The sequence below is a fragment of the Delphinus delphis genome, chromosome 6 (genome assembly GCF_949987515.2).
Source record: "Delphinus delphis chromosome 6, mDelDel1.2, whole genome shotgun sequence".
NCBI classification, from domain to species: domain Eukaryota; kingdom Metazoa; phylum Chordata; class Mammalia; order Artiodactyla; family Delphinidae; genus Delphinus; species Delphinus delphis.
In genome coordinates, this window is record NC_082688.1 from 104,219,018 (window position 1) to 104,244,866 (window position 25,849).

The 25,849-nt window shown below is 40.8% G+C and overlaps 1 protein-coding gene across 2 annotated transcripts in view; it reads right to left on the bottom strand.

Annotated features, from left to right (window-relative positions):
* PBK (PDZ binding kinase) overlaps positions 1 to 6,226 on the bottom strand; it is a 28,976-nt gene extending 22,750 nt beyond the window's left edge. For both annotated transcript variants that reach the window (XM_060013604.1, XM_060013603.1), the window contains exons 1-2: positions 6,091 to 6,226; positions 2,811 to 2,888 (exon numbers count right to left, since the gene is read on the bottom strand). In XM_060013604.1, coding sequence (XP_059869587.1) covers positions 2,811 to 2,868 — 58 coding nt within the window. In that variant the 5' untranslated portion in view covers positions 2,869 to 2,888; positions 6,091 to 6,226. The remainder of the gene's footprint in view (positions 1 to 2,810; positions 2,889 to 6,090) is intronic.
* Positions 6,227 to 25,849: the final 19,623 nt, after the last annotated feature.

Here is a 25,849-nt window from a genome sequence, read left to right on the forward strand (position 1 = left end):
AACAATTACCAGAGATTATACAGGTCTAGGAATAGTTCAATTACCATCAGCCAGAGCATGGTAATTCTCACAGTATTGAGTGAAGTGCTCTAAAGAGTCACTCTTAGTGGTACAGCTACATTTTAGCCCATGGAAAAAGTTTAGAACAAAGCTTACAAGCAAGCCTCAAAAGAAACAAGCTAATGTGCAGGTGACCTAACTGGACCATAACAAAACCACACACCCTTCAAAGGAATAACAAAATCTAGCACTCAACAATATTAAATGTCCAGCAGCCATAAAATATTACCAGGCATGAAAGAAGCAAGAAACCATGGCCCATCTCAGGAGAAAAATAAACCAACAGAAACATACCACAAAATGGCAGTCATGTAGAATTAGCAGATAAGAACCTTAAGATATAATCTCCAAAATATGCTCAATAATGTAAAGGAAAATGTGAGCATAACAAGGAAAGAAAAAGATGTAAAAAAAGATCCAAACGGAACTTCAAGGAATGAAAAATACAATGAATAAGAACACCACCTTAGAGAAGCAGAAGGAAAAGTAACTAAATTTTAAGACGAAGCAACAGAAACTACCAAAAATGAAGCACTGCGAAAAAGATTAGGAAAAAAATAAAGAAATCATCAGTGAGCTATGAGACAAGAGCAAAACAGTAGGTTTAAATCCAACCATACAGAATTACATTAAGTGTAAATGGTCTGAACAGTGTTGTCCAATAGAACTTTCTGTCTTGATGAAAATGTTCTATATCTGTGTTGTCCAGGAAGGGAGCCACTAGTCACATGTGGTTACTGAGCACTTGAAATGTGGCTAGCAAAACTGAGGAACTAAATTTGTAATTTAATTTTATTTCATTTGAACCTAAATTTAAATTGCCACATGTCGCTAGTGCCTAAACATTCCAATTAAAGACAGAAGTTGTCAGAATGGATAAAAACAAAACAACACATAACTACATGCTGTCTATAATAAATTCACTTTAAATATAAAGATATAAATATGTTAAAAGTAAAAGGTTGGAAAACATATACCATCAAAACACTAAACAAAATAAAACTGGGTGGCTCTATTGATACCACATAAAGTGGACTATGAACAGGGTACAACAATAACCATCCTAAACGTATATGGTACCTAATAACAAGTTTCAAAATACGTAAAGCAACAACTGATAGGACTGGAAAAAAGACACATCCACAATTGTAGCTGGAGACACTCCTCTCTCAGTAATAGAATAAGTAAACAGAAAAATCAGTAAGGATACAGAAGATTTGAACAAAACAACATAAACAAGTCAACCGGCTTGACCTAACTGACACTTATGGAACACTGCACCCAACAACAGCAGAAAATATCTTTTCAAGTGCATGAAGCATCCACCAAGATAGATAAACCTCTAGTCAGTCTGATCAAGAAAGAAAGAAAGAAAATATAAAATACCAGTACCAGAAATGAAAAAAGCGATAGCACTACAAATCCTACCAACATTAGAAGGGCAATAAGAGTATATCACAAATAACTTTATGCCAGTAACTTTGACAACTCAGAACAGACAAACTCCTTGAAAAAACACTAACAGGGCTTACATAGGAAGAAATAGATAACCTGTATAGCCCTACATCTATTAACTGTGAAGTCACAGTTAAAATTTTTCTAATATTTTAAACTAAAAACTCCAGGCCCACATGGTTTTCCTGGTAAATTCTACCAGTTAAGAAATACTGTCATTTCTACAAATACTCTTCAAGAAAAAGAAGGAAACACTTCCCATCTTACTTTATAAATACAAAATACCCTGATACCAAAACTAGACAGACACTCCGTACAGTCAATATCTCTCATGAACATAGAAAATATTAGCAAATTGAATCAAGCAATACATTTTGGCCAATGTATTGGCTTTACCCCAGGAATGAAAGGTTGGTTTGAGATTTTAAAATTAACATAATTTACCACATGAACAGTTTAAAAAGGAAAACTTTATCTTAACAGATACTGAAAAAGCACTTGACAAAGTTCAATACCCATTCATGATAATAACCAGGAATAAAAGGAAAATTCCTCAACCTGACTAAGGGCATCTTGGAAAAACCTACATCTAACATAAATACTTCATTAGGAACAAGGCAAGTATGTCTTCTCATACCTCTTTATTCAAATATATACTGGAGCCAGTGCCGTAAGGAAAGAAAAGAGAAATAAAGTAACACAGACGGGGAAAAAAAAGTAAAACTGTCTTTATTCATCTACATTACCACCTATGTACAATATCCCAAGCAATCTACAAAAAAGCTAATAGAATAAGTGAGTTTAGTATGGTTGCAGGACACAAAGTCAATATACAAAAATCTATATACTAAGAGCACAAAACATTTTCTCCTATGTTGTCATCTAGAAATTTTATAATTTTGGCCACTTTTGCATATTATGTGAGCTAAGGGTTGATTTGCATATGGATATCCAATTGGTTTTATTTATTGAAAAGATTACCCTTTGTCCATTGAATTGCCTTGGAAAATACCTTTCCGTGTGTGAGAGGTGGAAAGGTAAAGCAGTTCCTTAATGGTCCAAGTTAAGTTGGTTCTTCACCAGGGAGAACCTACAAATCTGTTAGAATGTCAATAAAATTAACTCATAGATGACCAAACTCTGGCCTATAAAAGAAGTCTTATTTCTTAAGATCAACATTATAAAGATGACTTATGCTAAAATTGTTCATGTGTGATAGATAATAAAGGATCAAACTATAATAATACAAAGATATTTCTGATAGCAATAACAAAGAAGAAAGGTTTATATCTTACCAGATTTCTTTTTTTCAGATAATCTGCTTGGTGTCTTGAAATTATTGGTTTCTTCCATTGTAATAATCACTCAAGGTCCTATGATGAAAATAAAGAGAAAGTTACACTTTAGTTATAAAGAATACATCTTTCATTCATGAAGAAAAAATTCCTGTAATACTATCACTCATTTACATAAAATTTGAGAACTGAAAAAGACCATGACAAATATTTAGTCTGATTTTATTTACAATTAGAAAACTGAAACCCAGAGAAGTACAATTACATACCCAAGGTCATGCTATTACTGATAGTGGGTTTTTTGTTTTAGTTAAAAAATAATATATGCACACGGTTAAAAAAAAAATCACCTAGTACCCTCTCACACTTCCTGGGGGTAGTTATGAACAGGTCTTTTATATCCTTTTAAGAGATTGGCTATGTAAGTGGCATTATTCACAATAGCCAGAAAGAGGAAACAGAAATAGCTATCAGATGATGAATGGATAAACAAAATGTGGCATACAATACACACAATAGAATATTATTCAACAGAGTACATAGTCTAATATGGAATATTATTCAGTCATAAAAAGGATTGTAGTACTAATATAAACTACAACACAAAAGAAACTTGAAAACATTATGCTAAGTGAAAGAAGCCAGACACAAGAGGCCACATATATGATTGCTTTTATACAAAATGTCCAGAAAAGGCAACTCCATAGACAGAAGATAAATTAGTAGTTGCTATGGGCTGAGGGGAAGAGAGAATGTGGAGTGACTGCTAGTGGATGTGTGCTTTCTTTTTTGGGGTGACAAAAATGTTCTAAAATTAGGTAGTGGTTTAATATATTCAATTCTATTCCAAAAACCACTGAATTGTACACTTTCAAAGAGTGAATTTTATGATATGTGAATTGTATCTTAATAATTATTTTTAAATTGTTTTTGAAAATAAAGTGTACATACTGCATACACAAGCAAGTTAATCCAAGCTTTTTATTTCTTCTGTAACATATTTCTTTAAAAAATCCTTTTTATTAAAAAATTTAAATTCATTTTTCTTTTTAAAAAAAGCTACATTCCATATTAGATTTACTATAAAGCAAACTGTTCCAAGCTGAAGATGTGTATTTGTGGGATATCAGCATGTATATGGTATTAAAGCCAAGAGACTGGATAAAATCACCTAGGAAGTACGTATAGATAGAAAACTGAGAGCTCTGAGGAATCTCAGCTTGAGAAATGAAAAACAAAGTAGCCTGAGAAGGGGCCAGAAAAGCAGGATGCAAATAAGCCCTGCAAGAATGGTGTGCTGGAAATCTTACTGCCTTCTATGTCTCACTGCCTTGCCCCGCTCAGCATAAGGCAGATTTGATATTTAGATAGACTGGGACCTCGGATCTTTTACCGGAGTGCTTGCACTTGCACCTGGGGCAATTATGACCAATATGATACCAAAAGGCCACCAACCAACTGCCACTTCTAAGGTGCCAAGAGCAAAAGCAGGGTACTGTGCATGATCCCTGCACACAGCACCGCCAAGGGGGGTGGGCAGACCACCTAAGCCACGCCTCTTGCCCCACCCACCCATCCGCCCCCAAGCTCACCCTATTTAAGGAACCAGCCCACCCTCCTCAGGGAGCGAGCAGGGGCACCTGTTACTTGTTTTTGCTCCCTCATGCCACAGCATGAGTCCCAATAAAGCCTTGTCTGAATTCCTTATCTGGCCTCTTATCAATTTCTATTGATAAAAGAGTTCAAGGACCCGAGTCGGTAACAATAGTTAGAAGCAGCACGAGTGTTAAAAATAAAACCTCCCTTCAATTAAAAACACCTAAGTTGGACTTCCCTGGTGGTGCAGTGGTTAAGAATCCGCCTGCCAATGCAGGGGACACAGTTTCGAGCCCCGGTCTGGGGATATCCCACATGCCGCAGGGCAACTAAGCTCGTGAGCCACAACGACTGAGCCTGCGCTCTAGAGCCCGCGAGCCACAACTACTGAAACCTGTGCGCCTAGAGCCCGTGCTCCGCAACGAGAAGCCACCGCAATGAGAAGCCCGCGCACCGCAACAAAGAGTAGCCCCCGCTCGCTGCAACCAGAGAGAGCCTGCACGCAGGAATGAAGACCCAACGCAGCCAAAAATAAAATAAATAATTAAAAAAAAATTTAAAAACCTAAGTTTAAACAGAAGTCTTTTAACATTTCATTACATTCTAGGACACAGTCCCAACCTACTTGCACCTAAATATATCCTATACATTCCACAGATGTCTGAGGCAACTTTTTTCACTACTACACAGTTTAGGCCTTACTCTACTGATAAGTGGCTTCCGGCCACTGGCCCTAACTCTGTTTCAGATTCTGTATATATTGTTTGTACACATTATATATATGTAAACTGCTAAATTACCGTACTAATCTAAATCAAAAAGTTCTTAGGAAGCATAAAATTGTAAACATTTTAGATGATGATACGTTAGAAATGAGAGTAATATGACTGTTGGCAGAATTTCATAGTTTGTCGAATACCTAGGATATTTTTAAAAAGTCAAGTACTGTTTGAGAAGCAATACTAAAAAGTGGACAACAAGCTAAGCAACAGGTCTACTGGATCAGAGGTCAGTAACTTTTGGACCCTAGGACTAAAAAATACTGGATACTACTGGCAAAGCTGAAGTGTAGCTAGGCAGCAGAAAAAGGAGGGGGGAAAATAAAGAACGGGAGAAAAAGTAAAGATAACTGAGAAAAGAGAAACAAAATAGACGAAAAAAGTAGAATGAAAAAGAACGGGAAAGTTCTGATCACATTATTTCTAAGGTCCTTTACACCTGACACCCTCAGTAGGATTCCCGGAGGTAAAGACGCCCACTGTTTATCCCCGGACCCAGGAGCTTACAGACGCAGGCTGTTAAAATCCTTCTTCCACCCGCTCCGGGGCTCACGGTATCCCTTTGTAAAACAATGACAGCTTGCTAGAGCAGGGCTTCCCATATCTGTCTAACCACCGCCTTCTCCTACGGAGCTTCCATACTAAGTACAACTGTTAAGCTCTGATTCGAGAAAAGGGCAATTTCTTTCTTGAAATCCCCACCTAACCCCATGATGCAGATGCGCACTCGGGTCGCTAAAATGATTCCTAAGATAATTCCCAGTTCAACGCCAAATTCCCAACGTCTTCCACCTGCCTTCCAGGCCCCCAGCTGTCAGGAAAGCAAACGCAGAGGCCTAGGCTCGGGGTGGGTAAACCCCCGGCCAGGCCCACGCGCGGAAAGGACCCGCAAAAGCTCCCCTTACCGGAGCCGCGCGGTGGGACGAGACGTCCAAGCCAAGGCTGTCTTGAAAATTGGTCCCGAGTGGCCCCCGACAATACGCCGCGACCGCCTGGACTTCCCACCTGCCAACACAAGCCCTCGGCAACTGTCGTTGCGATGGGAACCCGCCCGGCTTTCAAAAGCGCGCGCACCGCCCTTACGTCTGCCGAGAACTACGGGGTGCCGCGAAGGACATACCAAGCCGTATTCGCCGTTACTTTTTTTTTTTGCTCTTTCCATATTGCTTAGCGATCCCTTTTACTACCTAATTGGGATGATTTGAAGTCAAATTAAAGGAAGAGAAGAGCAGCAAAGGACAAACTGATTTTTACAGTCACTGTCAGCCCTTCAGAGGGACTTTAGTTAAAAAGAAGACATATGCCTGTACTTAGGCTGAACTTCTTCCCCCATTACGAACACTGCGCCCAGAATGTGTAATGGTTATTACATTCATTTTTTTTTTTTTTTTTTTTTTTGCGGTACGCAGGCCGCACTCTCACCGCAACGGTAGAGGCTCTCACTGTTGAGGCCTCTCCCATTGCGGAGCACAGGCTCCGGACGCGCAGGCTCAGTAGTTGTGGCTCACGTGCCTAGTTGCTCCGCGGCATGTGGGATCCTCCCAGACCAGGGCTCGAACCCATGTCCCCTGCATTAGCAGGCAGATTCTCTTTTTTGTTTTTGTTGTTTTTGCTTTTTGTTTTTGCGGTGCGCGGGCCCCTCACTATCGTGGCCTATCTTGTTGCGGAGCACAGGCTCCGGAAGCGCAGGCCCAGTGGCCATGGCTCACGGGCCCAGCCGCTCCGCGGCATGTGGGATCCTCCCGGACCGGGGCACGAACCCGTGTGCCCCACATCGGCAGGCGGACCCTCAACCACTGCGCCACCAGGGAAGCCCAGCAGGCAGATTCTCCACCACTGCGCCACCAGGGAAACCCTTACATGCATTTTTATTACAGATTTATTTGGCCTCTAAACACTGTACCTAAAAATTGATTAGCCTCGAGTAGTAATCATTTTTGGCTGAGACGAAAAATAGATATTCAGAAATTTTGCTAACTCTTATAATCACCACATTCATTTCACAACAAATATTTAGAGAGCACCTACTATATGCCAGGTGTGTATTGAATGCCCACTGTAAAGGATATACTGTAGTAGTCACTAAAAGAGACACACAAGACGATCAAGTCACAGAAACCCCTCCTGCTCAGGAGGATCTTAGAATCTATGCGGTGGGGGAATGGGGGAAGGGCGGGGAAGTACCCTAAGAAAGAAACACACATACAACACAACACAATACAAAACAGACTATGATGTAGGTTACTATGATCGAAAACCACATTGTTATTTCAAATGAGGAAACTATGGCACAGAGAGGTTAAGTAATTTGCCTAAAGTCACAGAGCTAACGAATGGTTGAGCCAGGACTTGAACCCATGTTAAACTTGGACTTCCTCTTTAACAAATGTGTTCAAAACGTCTTCCGCCTTACACACACATACACACCCCTCCACCTCCAGGGCTTTCCCATTTTGGGCCACCCTCTCCTACGCAGAGATGGTCTCATTGCACCTTCCCTCTATTCTCATTCTAATTTTTTTTTTTGCGGAGGCATAGTATAGACCTCATCGTCTTTTTTTAAAAAAAAATACCTATAATTTTTTATGCTTTTTATTAAGTTCTACATTTTTACAAGCCCTCTGTTTTCTATTCTTACGGCTAATAAAGTTCTGCCAGAGGCTTAGAGCTTCTTAATTAACCGCTGCCTGTGCGAAGTTAACTCTAGGGATATGAGGATATTGACACAGGTGTAAGATGAAGCAGAAAATATTCACAGGAATGAAGGCCCTTGGGTAAAGGCTTATAACGATACTGTTCCCCATCTTGTAACTACAAAAGTACCTCCAGAGATTATCTGAAGAAGCATCTGCACTTCACAAGCTTAATGTTATTGCCTATGAAATGTAACCACTAATCTCAAAATCTTGCACGCCAGTCAGTTGTCAGGGGAAACAGCTTCCAACCTGAACGGGTTATTTCTCCCAGTGAGTAAATAGCCTGGATTTCTTGGCGTAGGCAAAAGAGACCCAAACTCTGTATTTGACTCTTGGCTGGTTATGCCCAAAGGAATATCTGCATCCTCACCTTTTTATGGAGTAAACTCCAACTTCTGCTCCATTCAGGGCCTCCCCTTTTGAGCCTAGTTTAAAGGAGAAAAAAAAAGGATACTAACTTCTGTTTCCTCTTTTCTACTGCTGATACATTTCAATTCTCTTTGAGGCCATACGGATGCTGGTGATTGGCTAGAAGAATGGTGGGAACGTCTAGGGAAGAGGAAGAAAAAAGTGAAAATTTCAAAATTTCATCTTGTTACCTCTGTCTATCCAACAAGTCAACATGTCCCTAGGGTGTTGCTCTGGCATTCTGAAGCCACTGGGTCCACAGCCGAGGCCACCTGAGTGCCCGCCCCCCAACCATGGTGCTTCTCTTCTGGGTCCCAGTTTTAGTGAATGGCTCCTCCATCTATCCCCACATCCTGAGCCAGGAGCTTCCCTTTCCCTTAACCCATCCAAGTTCTGACAACTCTTCCTTGTGCATCTCTTAAATCTCTTTCCTCCTCCCCATTCCACCTTCCTCTGCCTTGGACTATAAATTCTTATTTCTCTGCACTGATGACCCCAACAGCCTCCTAATTTGCGCCCCCTGAGTCCAGTCACTCCTTGCCTCCAGTTGATTTCCACATTGCTGCCTGGTTAATCTTCCTGAAATGTAGATCTGGAAATCCTTCAGGGTTCCTCATTAACTTCAGGGTGAAAAACAACTTCTCTTAGCATCTGGCTCTGAATGTCTCTAGCTTGGGTTCCTCCAGCTCTGAAGCTGGTCTCCAGTTATACTAAGTTAAGGTAGTTCCCAGAACACGCATGTTTTCTCGTGTCTCCAGCACAAGCCCATGAATTCCTCTCTGCCAGGAAAACCCTTCCCCTCTTCCTGGCTGGATCAGTATCTCCTGATCCTTCAGCTCTTAGCTCAGGAGCTGCCTGTCCCAGGAAACACTCTCTAATGCCCCCAGTCCACGTGATTCCTCCTCCAAGCTTTCAGAATGCCTTCCGACTTTCCCTGTCCCAGCACATAACCCAGTGCATTGGAATTTTCTCTCTACTTCTGTCTTCCCCCACTAGAGTGTCAGTTCTATATCCCGCCCCTGTCTGCCTAGGTGAGTGCTCAGAAATGTTTGGTGAATACATGAGTGAATGACAAGATGGATAAACATTGGTGCATATAGAATTTATCTGTCCTTCAGTGACACAGAATGCGCCAGTTTGTCTGGAAGCTGGTCCTGTTATTGACCTGGGTTCTTGACCTTCCTTAATCAATAGAAATTGATAGGAGGCCAGACAGGAAATTCAGGCAAGGCTTTACTGGGGCCTCCTGCTGTAGCAGGAGGGAGCAAAAACAAGTAACAGATTCCCTTGCTTGCTCCTGGAGCAGGGAGCGAGCTGGTTCGGGTGGGGTGAGGGTAGATACAGGTGCAGGGGTCAGCCGGGAGAGGTGGCTTAGGTGGTCTGCCCACCCTTTTGGTGGAGTTGAGTGCAGAGTGCATGCTCAGTACCCAGCTTGTGCTCCTGGCACTGGGCTTTTGCTCCCAGCTCCTCAGAAGTGGCAGTTGCGTTTTTGGTCTTTTTGTATCTTGTTGTCCATAATTTGCCCTAACTGTGCATGCACACAGCTATTTTTAGTCCCATACAGTTTCTTTGTATTTTGTTGCCTGAGGAGACGTTTGTCCAGGTGCAAACACAGCAGAAAAGGGTCCCAGGTCCCAGGTCCCAGCCTGTCTCAGTCCAAGCTGATAACTTAAATGTCTTAGCAATGGTCCCTGAATCAATGTCTGCTGATTGTTATGGACTGAATGTCTGTGTCCCCCTAAAATTCATATGCTGAAGCCTTAACCCCCTACTGTGATGAAATTTGGAGGTGGGCCTTTTGGGAGATAATTAGGTTTAGATGAGATCATGAGGGTGGGGCCCTGGTCCAATGGGATTAGTGTTCTTATAAGAAGAGACACCAGGGACTTCCCTGATGGCGCAGTGGTTAAGAATCTGCCTGCCAGTGCAGGCGACACAGGTTTGATCCCTGGTCCAGGAAGGTCCCACATGCCGCAGAGCAACTAAGTCCCTGTGCCACAGCTGCTGAGCCTGTGCGCTAGAGCCCGCGAGCCACAACTACTGAGCCCATGTGCCACAACTACTGGAGCCCATGTGCCTAAAGCCCGTGCTCTGCAACAAGAGAAGCCACCGCAATGAGAAGCCCGCGCACCACAACGAAGAGTAGCCCTGCTTGCTGCAACTAGAGAAAGCCTGCATGCAGCAACAAAGACCCAATGCAGCCAAAAATAAATACATTAAATAAATAAATTTATTTTTTTAAAAAAAAGAAGAAGAAGAGACACGAGAGAGTGCTCTCTCGTTCTCTTTCTCTGTCATGTGAGGACTCAGTGAGAAGGTGGCTGTCTGCAAGCAAGGAAGAGAGCTCTTGCCAGAACCCAACCATGTCAGCAGCCTGATCTCAGACTTCTAGCCTCCAGAACTGTGAGAAATAAATGTCAGTTGTTTAAGCCATCTAGTCTATTACATTTTATTATGGCAGCCTGAGCAGACTAAGACACTGATCAGATCTGGAAGTGGTTAACTCCAGCACAGAGGAAGGGAAAGAAAAGAATCAGAAGGAAATTGAGGAGTTTTTGCTCCCATATATCTTCTCATTCTTATATTTACCAGTTTTCCCAATAGCTTCTCTTTTTTATTATTATTTTTAAATTTATTATTTATTTATTTTTGGCTGTGTTTGGTCTTAGTTGTGGCACACAGGATCTTCGTTGAGGCAGGTGGGATCTTTGCTGTGGTGCGTGGGCTTCTCTCTAGTTGCAGTGCGCAGGCTCTAGGGCGCGTGGGCTCTAGTAGTTTGCAGTACTCAGGCTCTAGCTGAGGTGCGCGAGCTCAGCAGTTGTGGCACCCGGCCTAGTTGCCCCTCAGCGTGTGGTGTCTTAGCTCCCCCGCAGCATGTGGTGTCTTAGTTCCCTGACCAGGGATTGAACCCGTGTCCCCTGCATTGGAAGGTGGAGTTTTTACCCCTGGACCACCAGGGAAGTCCCTCAATAGCTTCTCTTTTGACTGCTAAAAACAGATGACTCTCCAAACTGGATTCCAAACCCTCCATTGTTCAGTGGACTTGTCTAAAATCTGAACGTGTTCATAATGGAACCACCCTGCTTCTCCTCCCCATCACTTCTAGCACCAGAGTCTCAGAGTTGAGAGGAACCGTCGACATTGCTTTGTTGGGCTTTTCAAGATGTGGAAATGCCTCTGTGTCATCCCATTCCAGGGAGAGGACTTCAGACATGCCATGCAGCCCACTGCTTTTCACACAGCCCTAGCTTTCAGGAAACTCTTCCTAATATTGGAACAAAGCTAGCCATATCATCACAAACTCTAGTTTAATGACAACATTTAACTAATATTTTGGAGGCAACTACTGTATGCCAGACACTGGGCTACACACTGGGGAACCATCATTGGGTGAGATCAACAACTCGGCCCTTTTCTTCATAGAGCTTACCATCTATTGGAGAAGGTAGACAATGAATGAGGGATTAAAGCACTTGCAGATGGTGGTCAAGACTGTGGAGAGTGTATGCAGGCTGCTGTGATAGAGGATGATGGATGGTAATGTAGAGGAGTCTACTCTCATAGCGTAGTCAGAGAAGCTTTATCTGAACAGCTGACTTTAAACTGAGATTTCAGGGACCAGAAGGAGCCAGTCGCATGAGGAGCCAGGGGAAGAACCTTCCAAATGGAGGGAAAGGCAAGTGCAAAGACATTGGAGAGTTTGGGGGACCAAGAAGAAGGTAGGGTGGCTGGGACATCGTGGGAGGTGGGTGAAAGTGACCCAGGATGAAGTTGGAGAGGTAGGTGTCCTCTTAGTGTAAGAATAAGCTACTGAAGAATTTAAACAGGAGAATGACATGGTCTGATTTTTAGTTTAGGAGGATCACTCTGGCTGGAACATTTTTTTAAAATGATGCTAGAGAAATTGGACATCCATAGGCAAAAAAAAAAAAAAAAGGGAAAAGGAAAAAAGAAGAATCTTTACCTAAACCTTATAAAACAATTAACTGAAAACAACATTATCCACACCTAGATATATATACAACTGAAATGCACATATGTGCACCAAAAGACATGTACATAATTGTGTATAGCAGCATCATCTGTAATAGCCAAACTGGGAAACCACCTAAATGTCCATCAAGAGAAGAAAGGCTAAATAAATGGTATTATATTCATGCAGTGGAATACCATATACAGCAATGTCACTGTCTGCACCAACTGGAATTAACCTCACAGTGTTGAGCAAAGAAGCTAGATACAAAAATATAATACTTCATAATTCCATTTATAGAATGCTCAAAAACAGGCACTATGAAACCATACTATTTACAAGTTTAAACTGGCAAAAAATTTTTTAAAAAACCACCAAAGTGATGACCATAAAAATCAGGTTTGTTGTCACTTAGGAGGAAGGGGGTGAAAAGTGACTGGGAGGAGAACAGGAAGTGCTCCAGGAGTGCTAACATTCTGGCTCTCAATCTGGGTGATGCTACAGGAGGGTTTGCTTTGATAAATCATTGAGCTGAATGCTTTGTTTTGAGTGTTTTCTGTATTTTTGTTATATTTTACAAATAAAGGAGCTTAAAAAAAAAAAAGGAAAGGAAGGAGAAGAAAGTGCGTGATGGAAGATGAGCCTGGGAAGTTGGGCTGTACATTGGACATAGTAAGTGGGCTCTGGTGGTAAATTTGAAATTTCCAGTGAGATGTACTCAGTGCAATTTGGAAGACAAAAGTGAGACAGAACCCCTTTCCTGCCCTTTCACCTATGTCCCCTGGCAAGCAGAGTTGTGGGGCTTGGGGTTTCAGTAGGTGTGTTCTAGTGCCTGGTCACTTACTCTGTGGGTGTTGAAAGACACCTGCAGTGGCAGTGGTGGTTTCTTGACCCCTGGATCACAGCTATGGTGAATATCCTTGAACATGACATTCCCAGCCTCAGCTTCCTGCCTGGAAATAGGCACAGATATAGAATCCTCATAAAGGGAAGAGGGAGAATGAATAACACAAACAGTAATACAGTCCACCGCGGTGTCCTAGAAATCTTCATAACTGTGTAATAAAGTCCCTCATGGCAAAGAGCTGGGAAAACATGGACTCACATGTAAAATACAAAACATAAAACTATAAAACTTTTAGAAAAAAATGTAAAACACAAAACTATAAAACATAAAAATGTAAAACATATAGCTATAAAACTTTTAGAAAAAAGTATAAAACTATAAAAATTTAGAAATATACTGGTGATACTTGAAGAAAAGTTTCAGAACAAAGGGCTAGGTGAAGAGTTTATAGACTTGACACTAAAGGCATGGTCTATAAAAAGAAAAAAATGATAAAATGAACCTCATCACAATGAAAACCTTTAGTTCTGCAAAAGATCCCATGAAGAGTGTTCAAAAACAAAAACAAAACAAACAAACAAAAACAAGCTATAGAATTGGAGAAAATATTTGTGAACCACATGTCTGGAAAGGATTTGTATCTCAGCTCTTGTATAAAGAACTCGCAAAATTCAACAGTAGAGAAAAAAACAGTCCAGACTGAAAATGGGCAAAAGACATTGTAATAGGCTGAATGGTGGCCCCCAAAGACATGGGGTTCTAATCTCTGGAACCTGTAAATGTTAGCTCATTTGGAAATAGAGTCTTTGCAGATGTGATTAAGTTAAAGGATGTTGGGATGAGGAGATTATCCTGGATTATCTGGTGAGACCTAAATGCAATCACATGTGTCCTTATAAGAGGAAGCAGAGGAGACTGACACAGACACACAAAAGAGAAGGCAGTGTGAAGATGGAGCAGAGGGAGATCTGAGGATGTTGATCTTAAAGATGTGGCCTTGTGGCCACGAACCCAGTAATGCCGACAGTCACCAGAAGCTGGAAGAGGCAAAGGACAGATTATCCCCTAGTCACCTCACTCATACGCTTCATTCCACAAGGATCTGAACACCTGCTAAAGCCTGCTGCTGCCTCTTAGATGATGTTTCTAACTATCGTGTTTTCCCTTTCCACTTAATCTCAAGGAGAAGCCACTTTTGGTTTAATTTTTGTCATCTGCTTCATGAATCCACCTGTGGAAGCAGAGAAGTGGTAAAACACTGGGCGAATATGACATCTTATTATAGTTTAATTACTTTTGGTTTCATACTCTGCTCCCTTCCCCCAAAGGACAGTAAAAGGGTGTGTCAGTTCAGATGGATGGTGATGGCAAGATGGAAACACTTAAGGATAGAAAAGAGAAAACAGGAACAGGAATATCGGTGAACTCTTAGAACGTAATCTGCTTGTCTGGAGCATCTTCCTAACATGAGATCTGAGACAGGGGTGCAGCTGCAAGCTTGGAGCAGAGAAAGAGCTGGGAAGCCCTTCACACAGCTGCCTGTTAGGAAGAGTGGACTCCTCTAGCTTTTGCTCATCCTCAATGGCTAAAGATTTCCACTTTCAGCTCCGACTTTTCCTACCGCCCAACAAGAAATGAAACTTTGCTTGTTCTGGGAATATGGGGCTTGAAAAACAAGAAGTGCTTTGGAAAATGTGCTGGGATCTGAGTGGCTTATAATTGATGATTTCCTTCCTCCACTGTGGTCCAGCAAACCGGGAAGATGTAACAGGGAATTCTAACCCTCCCTCAGGGAAGACGCCTACTTAATGCCTAACGAAGATCAGTATTCCATCCTCTGTGATTGTGTAAGACTTCAGGACTGGTGCTGACATCTGGCCACAGTTTCGGCACCCTGACTTTGTTTTTGCTCTAAGATGTTCTTTGCTTTCTAATTCAGCCAGAAAACATTTTCTTGAGTTTCAACTTCTTAGGGTGAATCAATACAGTGAATAACAGGAAAGAGGTTTCGGTGGTTTACATTTCAACTACTCAATACCTACCTAGAATGCATAGAGAGTTTAGAGGGAATGGAAGTCCTTCTGCTTACTGCATGCTGTTGGAAATTATCCTGCCAGTAGAGCAAACAGCATATACTAAACAGATTGAGTGAAGAGCAATAAACCAGATGTACTCAAGACATAAGAAAATGATAGGTTCGGGCCCTTGCCTCTGGGGATGGAGTTAAATGGAGAAGCTGGTCGCGCTGTACACACATACCACATATTAAAACCCATGAAGCAGAGCTATAAAAACAAGCCCAGAGCTTGTTAGCACCGGGCTGCCCTTAACCAGAAATCACTTTTCCAGCAACATGATACACCCATTTTTTCAAAAATGGTTGCTCCTCAGGGGGAGAGCTAGGTGGATAAGCAGAAGGGAAGGGCCCCCCAAGACCTCAACACCTATAGGCCTTCGTGTGTACCTATTAATATTCTCAGCACAAATTCAGCAGTCCTGAATCAGAGAACAGTCCTAAGCTAGGTATATAGCTTATTAAAATGGCTGCTGTAGTGAACAGGACGGAGGGAGGGAGGGAGCTAGCTTTTATTTATTTACTTATTTGTTTGTTTGTTTATTTATTTAGACTGTAAGCTTGAACTAAGTGGACTTTGATGAAGCTCTTCCCTGGAAGTGGTCAGAGGGATTTTGCTTTAAGAACTGCTCATGAAAATTCCAGAAGTGGGTCAACTCCTTCATTCACTTGTTCATTGAGCAAATGATCCTGAGCCAGGTGCTGGAGGTTAAAAAATTGAAAAAAAAAAAAAAAAACCCACCCTGCCCGCAGGGAGCATATAGACGAGTGAACAAACAGATACAGTAGAATTGTGATAAGTACATAATGGGAGTCTGACTCTACTTAAGGTGTGGGAAGATTTCACTGATGTGGGTCTTGGAAAGTAAGAAGTTTGCATGGCCATCCTGATTGGTGGGCAGAAGGGGAGTGTCTGGGATCTCCAGGCAGAGGACAGACTATGTGGCGGCAGGAGAAAGGATGCATAGTCTTAGAGCAATAAATAGCAAGGAAAAGTGACTAGGAAAACGGGTAGAGGCCAGATCATGGGCTTTTCTGATGGTAGGATTCGGATTTTGTTTCGTAGGTATTAGAGAGCCATACAAGGCTTTGAAACAGGAGAGTTATATGGTCAGATGTTAGATGGAGAAATCTCCTTGGTACATATTGGAGAGGGGCAGACAATGGGAGATTGTTGTCAAAGTCCAGATGAGAAATTAAGAAGGGTTAAACCGGCCGGTGGCAGTGGGCTGGAAGGGACAAAATTAATCAGGGCAGTGTATGGAGTAGAAGAATCAACTTGTAGCAACTGTGAAGACTCTAGAGGCCTATCACCAAAACAAAAGGAAGTTAGTCCCTCAAGCAGAGTATCAGAACATGTTCAAAGGAGAAAAAGGCCAAAAGGGCTTCCCCAGAAATTACTCCTCTGTGATGGGGGAACAGGCAGGGAGCTGGGAGGAAAGGAAGCTAGCAGAGGTATCCACTAAGCTGAATTGACATCACCTTGAGTTCACATTGTTGTTTAGGCCTAAAAATCCAGTAGAATATAGTTAAAAATTCCAGGCCAGATCAAGACTGAAGACATTTTTTGTTTGTTTGTTTGCATCTTCTGCAAGTTCCTTTTAAAAAAAAGACTACTTTGGGCTTCCCTGGTGGCACAGTGGTTGAGAATCTGCCTGCCAATGCAGGTGACATGGGTTCGAGCCCTGGTCTGGGAAGATCCCACATGCCGCGGAGCAGCTAGGCCCGTGAGCCACAACTACTGAGCCTGCGCATCTGGAGCTTGTGCTCCGCAACAAGAGAGGCTGCGACAGTGAGAGGCCCGCGCACCGTGATGAAGAGTGGCCCCCGCTCGCCGCAACTAGAGAAAGCCCTCGCACAGAAACGAAGACCCAACACAGCCAAAAATAAAGAAAGAAAGAAAGAAGATTTCATTTAAAAATAAATAAATAAATTAAATAAAATAAGTAAAAAAAGACTATTTTGAAAAATGTATTTAGTTTAACGTGTGTTGAATCAAAATTCACATACAGTGAAATGCATAGGTTTTTATGTACACTATTGATAAATTTCACTTCTTTCACACACAATACACAAATGTATACGTCTGGGTAATAAACACTGCAGTCAAAATAATACATTATTTCTGTCACCCAAAAAGTTCTCTCTTGCCCCCTTCCTGATAGTCTCTACCACCCATAGATAACAATTGTTCTGATTTCCATCATCTAATTAGTTTTACTTGTCCTTGAATTTCATATAAAATAAGTCAGACAGTATGTACTTTTTCTTAGCTGAATGGATATCTCACAATTTCTTTCTCCCATTTTCTGTTGATGGATATTAGAGCTGTTTCTAATTGGGGGCTACTGTGACTATAACTGATATAAATATTATTGTACAAGTCTTTTTGTGGACATATGTTTTCATTAGTCTTGGGTAAATATTAAAATTGGAATTTCTAGGTCATGGGGCATGGGTATATTTAACTTTATAAGGAACTGCCAAACCATTTTTCCAAAATTGTACCATTTTACACTCCCACTAACAATGTATGCTTTTATTTCTAGTGCAAAGTGGTATTCTATTGTGCTTTTTAATTTATATTTCCCTGAAGATTAATAATGTTGAACATCCTTTCACATGCCTGTTGATCATATTGCTTCTTTTTTAAACTGTCTGTTGAAGCCCATTTTTCCATTGGGTTGGTTGTCTTTTTATTATTGAGTTGTACAAGTTATTTATATACTCTGAACACAAACCTTTCATTGGCTGTATGTAATGCAAATATTTTCTCCCAGTCTTTGACTTGTCTTTTGATTTTCTAGACATCTTTCAATGAACAGATTTTAAAATCTTTTATGAAATCCTATTTACCAATTTTTCATGGTTAGTGCTTTTTATGTCCTTTCTAAGAAGAGTTTGCCTCATCCAAGTTTGCAAAGATATTCTCCTAAGTTTTCTTCTAGAAGCTTTATAGTTTTAGTTTTTTTTTTTGGTCGCACTGTATGGCATGCGGGATCTTAGTTCCCTGACCAGGGATCGAACCTGCGCCCCTGCAGTGGAAGGGCAAAGCCTCAACCACTGGACCGCCAGGGAAGTCCCTATAGTTTTCGCTTTTAATTTGGGTTTATGGTCATCTCAACTTTTGTGTATGGCAGGAGATAGGGATCAAAGTTCACTTTTCCTGCATACATGTCCCATTCTTCCAGCACTATTTACTGAAAAGACTTTCCCCTTAGTGACTTTGTCGAAAATTAATTGATAGTATATATGTAGGTATATTTCTGAATTTTCTAATATGTTCTTTTGATCTAGTTGTTTGTCCTTATGCCAAAATCATTTTGGCTTGATTAACATAATATTATCACAAGTCTTCAAATCAGGTAGTAGAAGTCTTCCAACTGTGTTTTTATTATTGTTTTGACTATTCTAAGTGCTTTGATTTTCCACATAAATTTCAGAATTATCAGTTTAGACAAAAAACTGTTGATATTTTGATTGCATTGCATTGAATCCATAGAGCAATTTTTTTTTTTTTTTTTTTTTTGTGGTACGTGGGTCTCTCACTGCTGTGGCCTCTCCCGTTGTGGAGCACAGGCTCTGGACACGCAGGCTCAGCGGCCATGGCTCACGGGCCCAGCCGCTCCGCGGCATGTGGGATCTTCCCGGACCGGGGCACGAACCCGTGTCCCCTGCATCGGCAGGCGGACTCTCAACCACTGCGCCAACAGGGAAGCTCTGTTTTTTTTTTTTATATCTCAGTATTATTGATTAATAATTTAATTACATTTGGTCAGAGAACATACTCTGTAAGATTTTTTTTTGAAATTTACTGATACTTATTTTTAATGACCCATAACTTGGTCTATATTAGAGAAATTTCCATGTGCATGTATAGAAATAGTATATTCTACAATTTGGATTGGATTACCCTATAAATGTCCATTAGATCAAGTTGGTTGACAGAGTTGTCCTACAAATAGGACAGCATATATTCTATGTATATAGTATCTATTCTTATTGATTTTCTCTCTCCTTGTTCTATCAATTATTTAGAGAAGGGTACTAAAATCTTGAATTATGATTGTAGATCTGTCTCTCTCTTTTTTTTTAGTTCTGTTAGTTTTTGCTTCACGTGTATTAAACCATAAGTGGTGGCACGGTTTTTTTCATCAGGAGGCACATATGTCTGGTTGTCTCTCTTTTTATGATGTTAGTAGTTACTGATGGTTAATCCTTTGATCCATTAATTTATTGAAGGTTACAAAATGGTGATATTTTAATTCTCTCATTTCTTCTTCATTTAGTAGTTTCTTCTCAAACTACTATTTTGTTTATCAGTTATACTATTTATATAACTGCTCATTCTTTCCATTCATACACCACTTTTCAAAATAATGAATTGGTTGCCAATCATCTTTCTAAGGTGACCACTTATGGTTTTTAAAAAATACCATTATAAATACATGGATTTGAACAGATTTGATGGATTTTAATTCATTTCAACTATAGTCCTTACTGACACACTGTAACATCTTTTGCCGGTGGAAGACTTTTCCAGTTGCCTCCTGATTCTTGTTTACATGACTTTAATTGTTTTTGATAGTTTCATTTTCAATTGATATGACAAGACGTTTCAGACCCATCTCGTACATTTCTCACCCCAGACTTGGTATCGGCCATTTCTTCAAGAAGCACCCATGTTTTTCTTTTTAAAGTGGGATATTTCAATACCACAATCTGGGTGCTAGGGATGAATCTTGCTTTTGGTTTGGTCACTGTTTCTAGGTCTAACTGTTTCTTAAACAGAGTTGCAACCAATTTTCTAACTTTAGCCACACATTCACCCCCACTTTCAAAAGTCATTACTGCCACTGACTCCTAAGCTTTTTGGGAATTCTGTAGCCTTCTCCAATCATGGTTATCATTCAGCCTTTTCACGTCTGTTAAGTCATTCACTTCTTGTCCATCAGCTTCCCAGTTTGTTATTGCTTTTGTCTCCCCTCCTGTTAACCCATTCTTGTAGGTTTATGCCTGCAATAGACAAAGTCGCTTTATTCTTCTTTCATAAGGGCATTAGGAGGAAGTGAAAGAAAAGACATGGGTCCACTTTCTCATTTTTAGCTCTGAAACTCTCCTTGACCTTTGTATTCGTTGTTCAAGTACAGCCTTCATTACTACTTAGTAAACATTTGTGGAAGAAAACTGTCCTCTCTTGGGCTTGCTTTGTGACAAGATGGGTCAGTCCAGGACATGCTGGATGAGTTGTTCCTAGACACTTTCCATTTCTCCTCATTCCCGGACTTTGCCTCGCATATTCCCTGGCAATCGCCTCATTATTTAAGTTTTAGATCCTGAACTTGCGTTCCCCTGAATTTCAACACATATCTGGTTGATCTGGACTTTCTGATTCTGTCATGCTTAGAGCCCCTTCTTGCTTATTCATCTTGCTATTGACTGACTAGTCACCAAAGTTTAATCCGGAGCTCAGATTCCCGGGTGAGGCTACTGGTCAACGGTAAGCTGCAACAGAAACCCTTTAGCTGAGTAAGACCTGAACATGCTGAGTTTTAAGGCGGGTAGGTCTGCTCAAACAGGAAGAAAGCTTTAGGAAAGAACCATTCTCATCCGTCTATAAAACATGGAATGTCATTCAACCCAGAGCTCCTTTGGCTTAAAGAAAGTTGAGCTCTACTCCGTTGAGCTCTACTCCCCACCCTAAAGCCCAGGGAGGAGACTTTTTGCCAGAATTATTATTTATTTCAAAACATTTTATATTCTGAGGAAGAGAAAAAAAGACATCTACATTATTTGGTTTGGAAGTTATTTTGCTTTGCCCGAGTTATTCCTCATCTTCCAAATAATTTGTGGGATGAGGGGATTACCTGATATCTCATGTGAAAAGGAAAAAAGGAAGAGGAGAATAACTCTCAAAATTCTCTGGGGAAGCAACATGCAATTAAAATTGGAAAAGGAGGCACCAGTGACACATTCCATTTACTTGCAGTAAACACTGTGTAGAGGATGCCTTGACCACAGAATCCACAATGCCAGAAATGAAGGCTGACTCCTTTTCTCAAATGTGACATATTTTCTTCAGAATTTTGCTATGATCTTTGCTATGACTGCCCCATGTCACTCAGTTACTGGAAACCTACAATGCCAGTTCTTTGCTAAGTGTCTTTGGCAAGGCCTTTGCTAGTGTTTAATCACAGTAAGAAGGTTCCAGAGACTTTATTAGCTGTATAAAGAATTATAGAGATATTAGCCTAAGTTGGATGAAGCCCAGAGCAGCTGTACTGCTCTTCAAGTGCAAGAGAATTTCTCAGAGATACATTATGCTAACAGAAAAGTATCCTGGGATTTAACCTTTAAATTATGTTAACAATGAACATAAGTGTTCCTCGTTTTACAAAACAGCTGTATTCCTGAAAATAGTTGTGTAAATCTCCCATCTCATACCTACTCTTACTTCCCCTTTGAATACATTGTAATTTCCAGAATGCTTAATCTCCATTTATGGCTGAATGTCAATGTACATACTGTTATCTTTCAATTCCTCTACTTCTCCAAGTTTCCTTGACAAGTACTTGAATATAAAAAATGTAAATATACTCTGATAGCTATGTATTTAGGAGGTGTTTATTAAATGTTTTGGTAAAGTGAATATTCGCTCAGTATATTTTGATTTTTACATATTGATAGGAATTAAGTCTAGGCTTTATCCAAAATGTATGACTAGGGAAGGGGTGCCTTGCAAAAACAAGGGAGCCCACTAAGTTTGCCATTTTTATTTGTTTAGCTTGCAAACTTCGACGGTTCCCAAATGCCAATTTTCCAATCAGTCTGTAACAAAGCTTCCACAGGACTACCATTAAAAGAGTAAAAAGGGGGAATAAATGACCTTTTAGAAGGCTAAATGCATTCAGTTTCAAAGATTATCCTTCATAATCCTGAGATTATGGCCTCCTTTCCTTACTGACGCTCAAATGCCCTCTCAGATCTGAAATGATGGTGATGGTTTGTATAGATGGTTTTTCAAAGATGTCCTTATATGGCAAATATTAAAAGGGGGCAACCCTACAACAGCCTCCCTATATTTTTTGGAAATCAACTGATCAGTGAAACTCAGAAGTATGGAATCCGCTGGTTTACTTAACCTTCTGAAATGTATTTGCCTGTAATTAATATATACTGGCATGAGGTACTGGGAGTGCTTTGGCTATGCATAATTTATGGAAGGAGACAAATATGCTCTTCCTTTTGAAAGTAAAAATAAAAAGATTCCACTGTTGAGGGCTTCCCTGGTGGCTCAGTGGTTGAGAATCTGCCTGCTAATGCAGCGGACACGGGTTCGAGCCCTGGTCTGGGAAGATCCCACATGCCGCGGAGCAACTAGGCCCGTGAGCCACAACTACTGAGCCTGCGCGTCTGGACCCTGTGCTCCGCAACAAGAGAGGCCGCGATAGTGAGAGGCCCGTGCGCCGCGATGAAGAGTGGCCCCCGCTCGCCGCAACTAGAGAAAGCCCTCACACAGAAACGAAGACACAACACAGCCAAAAAAAAAAAAAAAAAAGAAAAATTCCACTGTTGAAATGGGTGTCATCAATGTATTTTCTATTAATCATTAAATATCATCCTTTTCAAATTAATCTAATTTTCCATTTATTCCAGTGCTTGATTAGCCAACAACACTGCTTCTCAAAGTAAATTTTGTAAGGGCACTAGTTCCCTGTGTAACAGTTTTCCATGCTGCATGACAAATTACCACAATCTTAGCAGCTTTAAACAACAAACATTTAGATTTCCACCTCTAGGATGACAGTGTTGAGAGCTCTGCAGTCTCCAGCAAAACAAGCATAAGGAGTGAAAATTATTTCTTAAATCCTAATATTTAAAGTCTCTGGAAATCGTCCTTAGGGTATAGAGCAAATGAAGAAATACTTATTCAAGAAAACCTGGTAAAACTTGGCGAGAACGGCGAGAGTCTGTAGTATTTGAACCATGACTCATCCCCTCCCTCCCTCCTCCCAGCTCAATGGGACAAAAACTCTATTCCAGGCAGGTGACGCCAAGAACACAGGGCTCCCTCTTCTCCCATCTCTCACTTATGGGATATGGTATCTTCCTGGCAGAGGCAAGCCATTGGAAGTTCTCGTCAGCCCCAGCTATGCGCTGGTGAGGAGGTTGAGAAATCAGAAACCTCATACACGGCTGTAGAAATACTGCCTTGGAAAACAGTTGGCTGTTCCTCAAAAGTTTAATCATAGAGTTACCATATGACCCAGCAATTCCACTCCTGTACATATACCCAGGAGAAATGAAAACACATGCCCCCCAAAAAACTTGCACACGAACATTCGTAGCAGCATTATTCATAAGAGCCAAGAGGTAGCAAAAACAAACGCTCATCGGTTGATAGCCAAATGTGGTATAACCACCCAATGGCATTATTCAGCAATTTTTAAAAAATGAAATACTCATACATGCCACAACATGGATAAACCTTGAAAACATTGGGCTAAGTGAAAGAAGCCAGTCACAAGAGACCACATATTGTATGACTCCATTTATATGAAATGTCTAGAATAAACAAAGTTATAGAGACAGAAAGGAGGTTAGCGGTAGCCTAGGGCTGAGGGAATAGAAGAATGGTGGGTGACCGCTAAAAAATATGGGCTTGCTTTCGGGAGTACTGAAAATATTAGGAAACTGATTATGGTGATGGTTTCACAATGCTGTGAAGAGAATAAAAACCAAAGAATTGTATGCTTTTAAGTGGGCAAATTGTATTGCATGTGAATAAAAGCGTTAACAGAAAAAATCTACTTGACCCAACATTTATCAGCTCACGTTTTCTGTGGATCAGAATTCCAGGCATGGCTTAACTGGGTAGTTTGCTTAGGATCTCACGAAGCTACAATGAAGGTGGTGGGCAGGGCTGTGATCATATCTGAGGTTGGGATCCCCATCTAAGTTAACTTGGTTGTTGGCTGCATTCATGTCCTTGCCATTGTAGGACTGAGGTCCTCAGCTCCTACAGGCTACCTACCATTCTTGCACATGGCCCTCTCCACAACACGGCAGTTCGCTTCTTCAATGTCATTTACAAGCTTTGGTGATTTTGAATAAATGAGCTAACCTATGTTCCACCTTCTTCATTTGAACCTGGTAACAACAACAACAGCAACAATAAAAATAGTAGCTGCTTACCATGGTTGTTGTAAAGATCAAATAATATGCCTGGCTCCTCATATCAGTCAACAGATCATAGCTGATACACTATTAATAAGCACAGGATGGTAACAGATGTGGCATAAAGAAAGCGTTCTATGGTTTAAAAACAAAAGTTTGCAGGATCTGACTTCTAGAATGATGTAGTAAAGAAAAAATCTGGTCCTCCAAAAAGCAATGAGAACACCAGTAAAAATTACCCAAATCAACATTTTTATAACTCTGGAAATTAAAAGTTTGCAATGATCCAATAAATGTTTATTAAAAGGAGGAGAAGGGGGAGAGAAGAAGCAACTGAACCTCAGTAAGAAGAATGAACTTTGTGGTGTTTTAACTTGTCCTATCCCATCTCCCCCTCCTCAGCTCCATGGTAGCCAACAACAACGATGGTACACATGAATTGGCAGGGGGGAAACATGTCTGAGGTCCCCTAAAAAGCCCCATCCCCAGGGAACTGGCACTATTTGACCTGACTGGCAGTTCCTTGGAAACACCCACTTGCAGGGCTCGTCTTTATCTGATCTGACTCAGAGTTTTCTCAGTGTCAACAGCCTTTTCCCTGGGGCATTTGTTGAAAATAATTAGTGGCAATGGTTTAACATCACAGCTGCCTAAGGCAGCACTAACAGTGGGAGCAACGAAGCAGCTGCCCAAAAACATAAAAGGAAAAGCTGGGGAATGAAATATCCATAGGGGTCTTTGAAAAAGCTCTGACACATTCCTGGGAATCTAGAAGGCCGCATACATGGGCAGGGCTGTGCACTTCCCCAGGAAAGTCCTGAGAAGGCTATAATCTTTCACCTCTGGCTGACCTTGAAGCTCCAGGCAAGCAAGAAGTGAAGGCCAAGGCAGTGTTACAAACTGCCCGTCAGAGCATTGAAGGCATTTTCCAAGACACACAGAGCCTCTAGACAGAGGCTGGGAGACTTTAAGGTATTTAAGGAAATCTCTATTTGATGAACCCTAAACTAATCTAGCAGACTTCAATGGCAACACATTGAGTATAGACTTTACAGAATTCATTTAGAAAAGTCACTAAACAAACAGTAACAATAACAACAACAAACGGCAACAGCAAAAAAGCCCAGGGGAGGGGGGTACAATTTTCAGTCACTGTATTACATAATTTAAATATCCAAGTGTCCACAAAAAATTGTGAGACATGCAAAGAAACAGGAAAGGATGACCCATACACAAGGAAAAAATAGCAGTCAACAGTAATTATCCCTGAGAAATACCAAATGTTGGAATTATTGGACAAAGAACTTAAAAGCGATTACAAATATTTTTAGAGAACTAAAGGCAACTATGTTTAAAGAACTAAAGGTGTGTATGAGAACAATGTCTTACCAAATAGTAAACATTAATAAAAAGATAGAAAATATAAAAAAGAATGACCACAACATTGTAAATCAACTACAATAATAAAAGGAAAGAAAATATAAAAAGA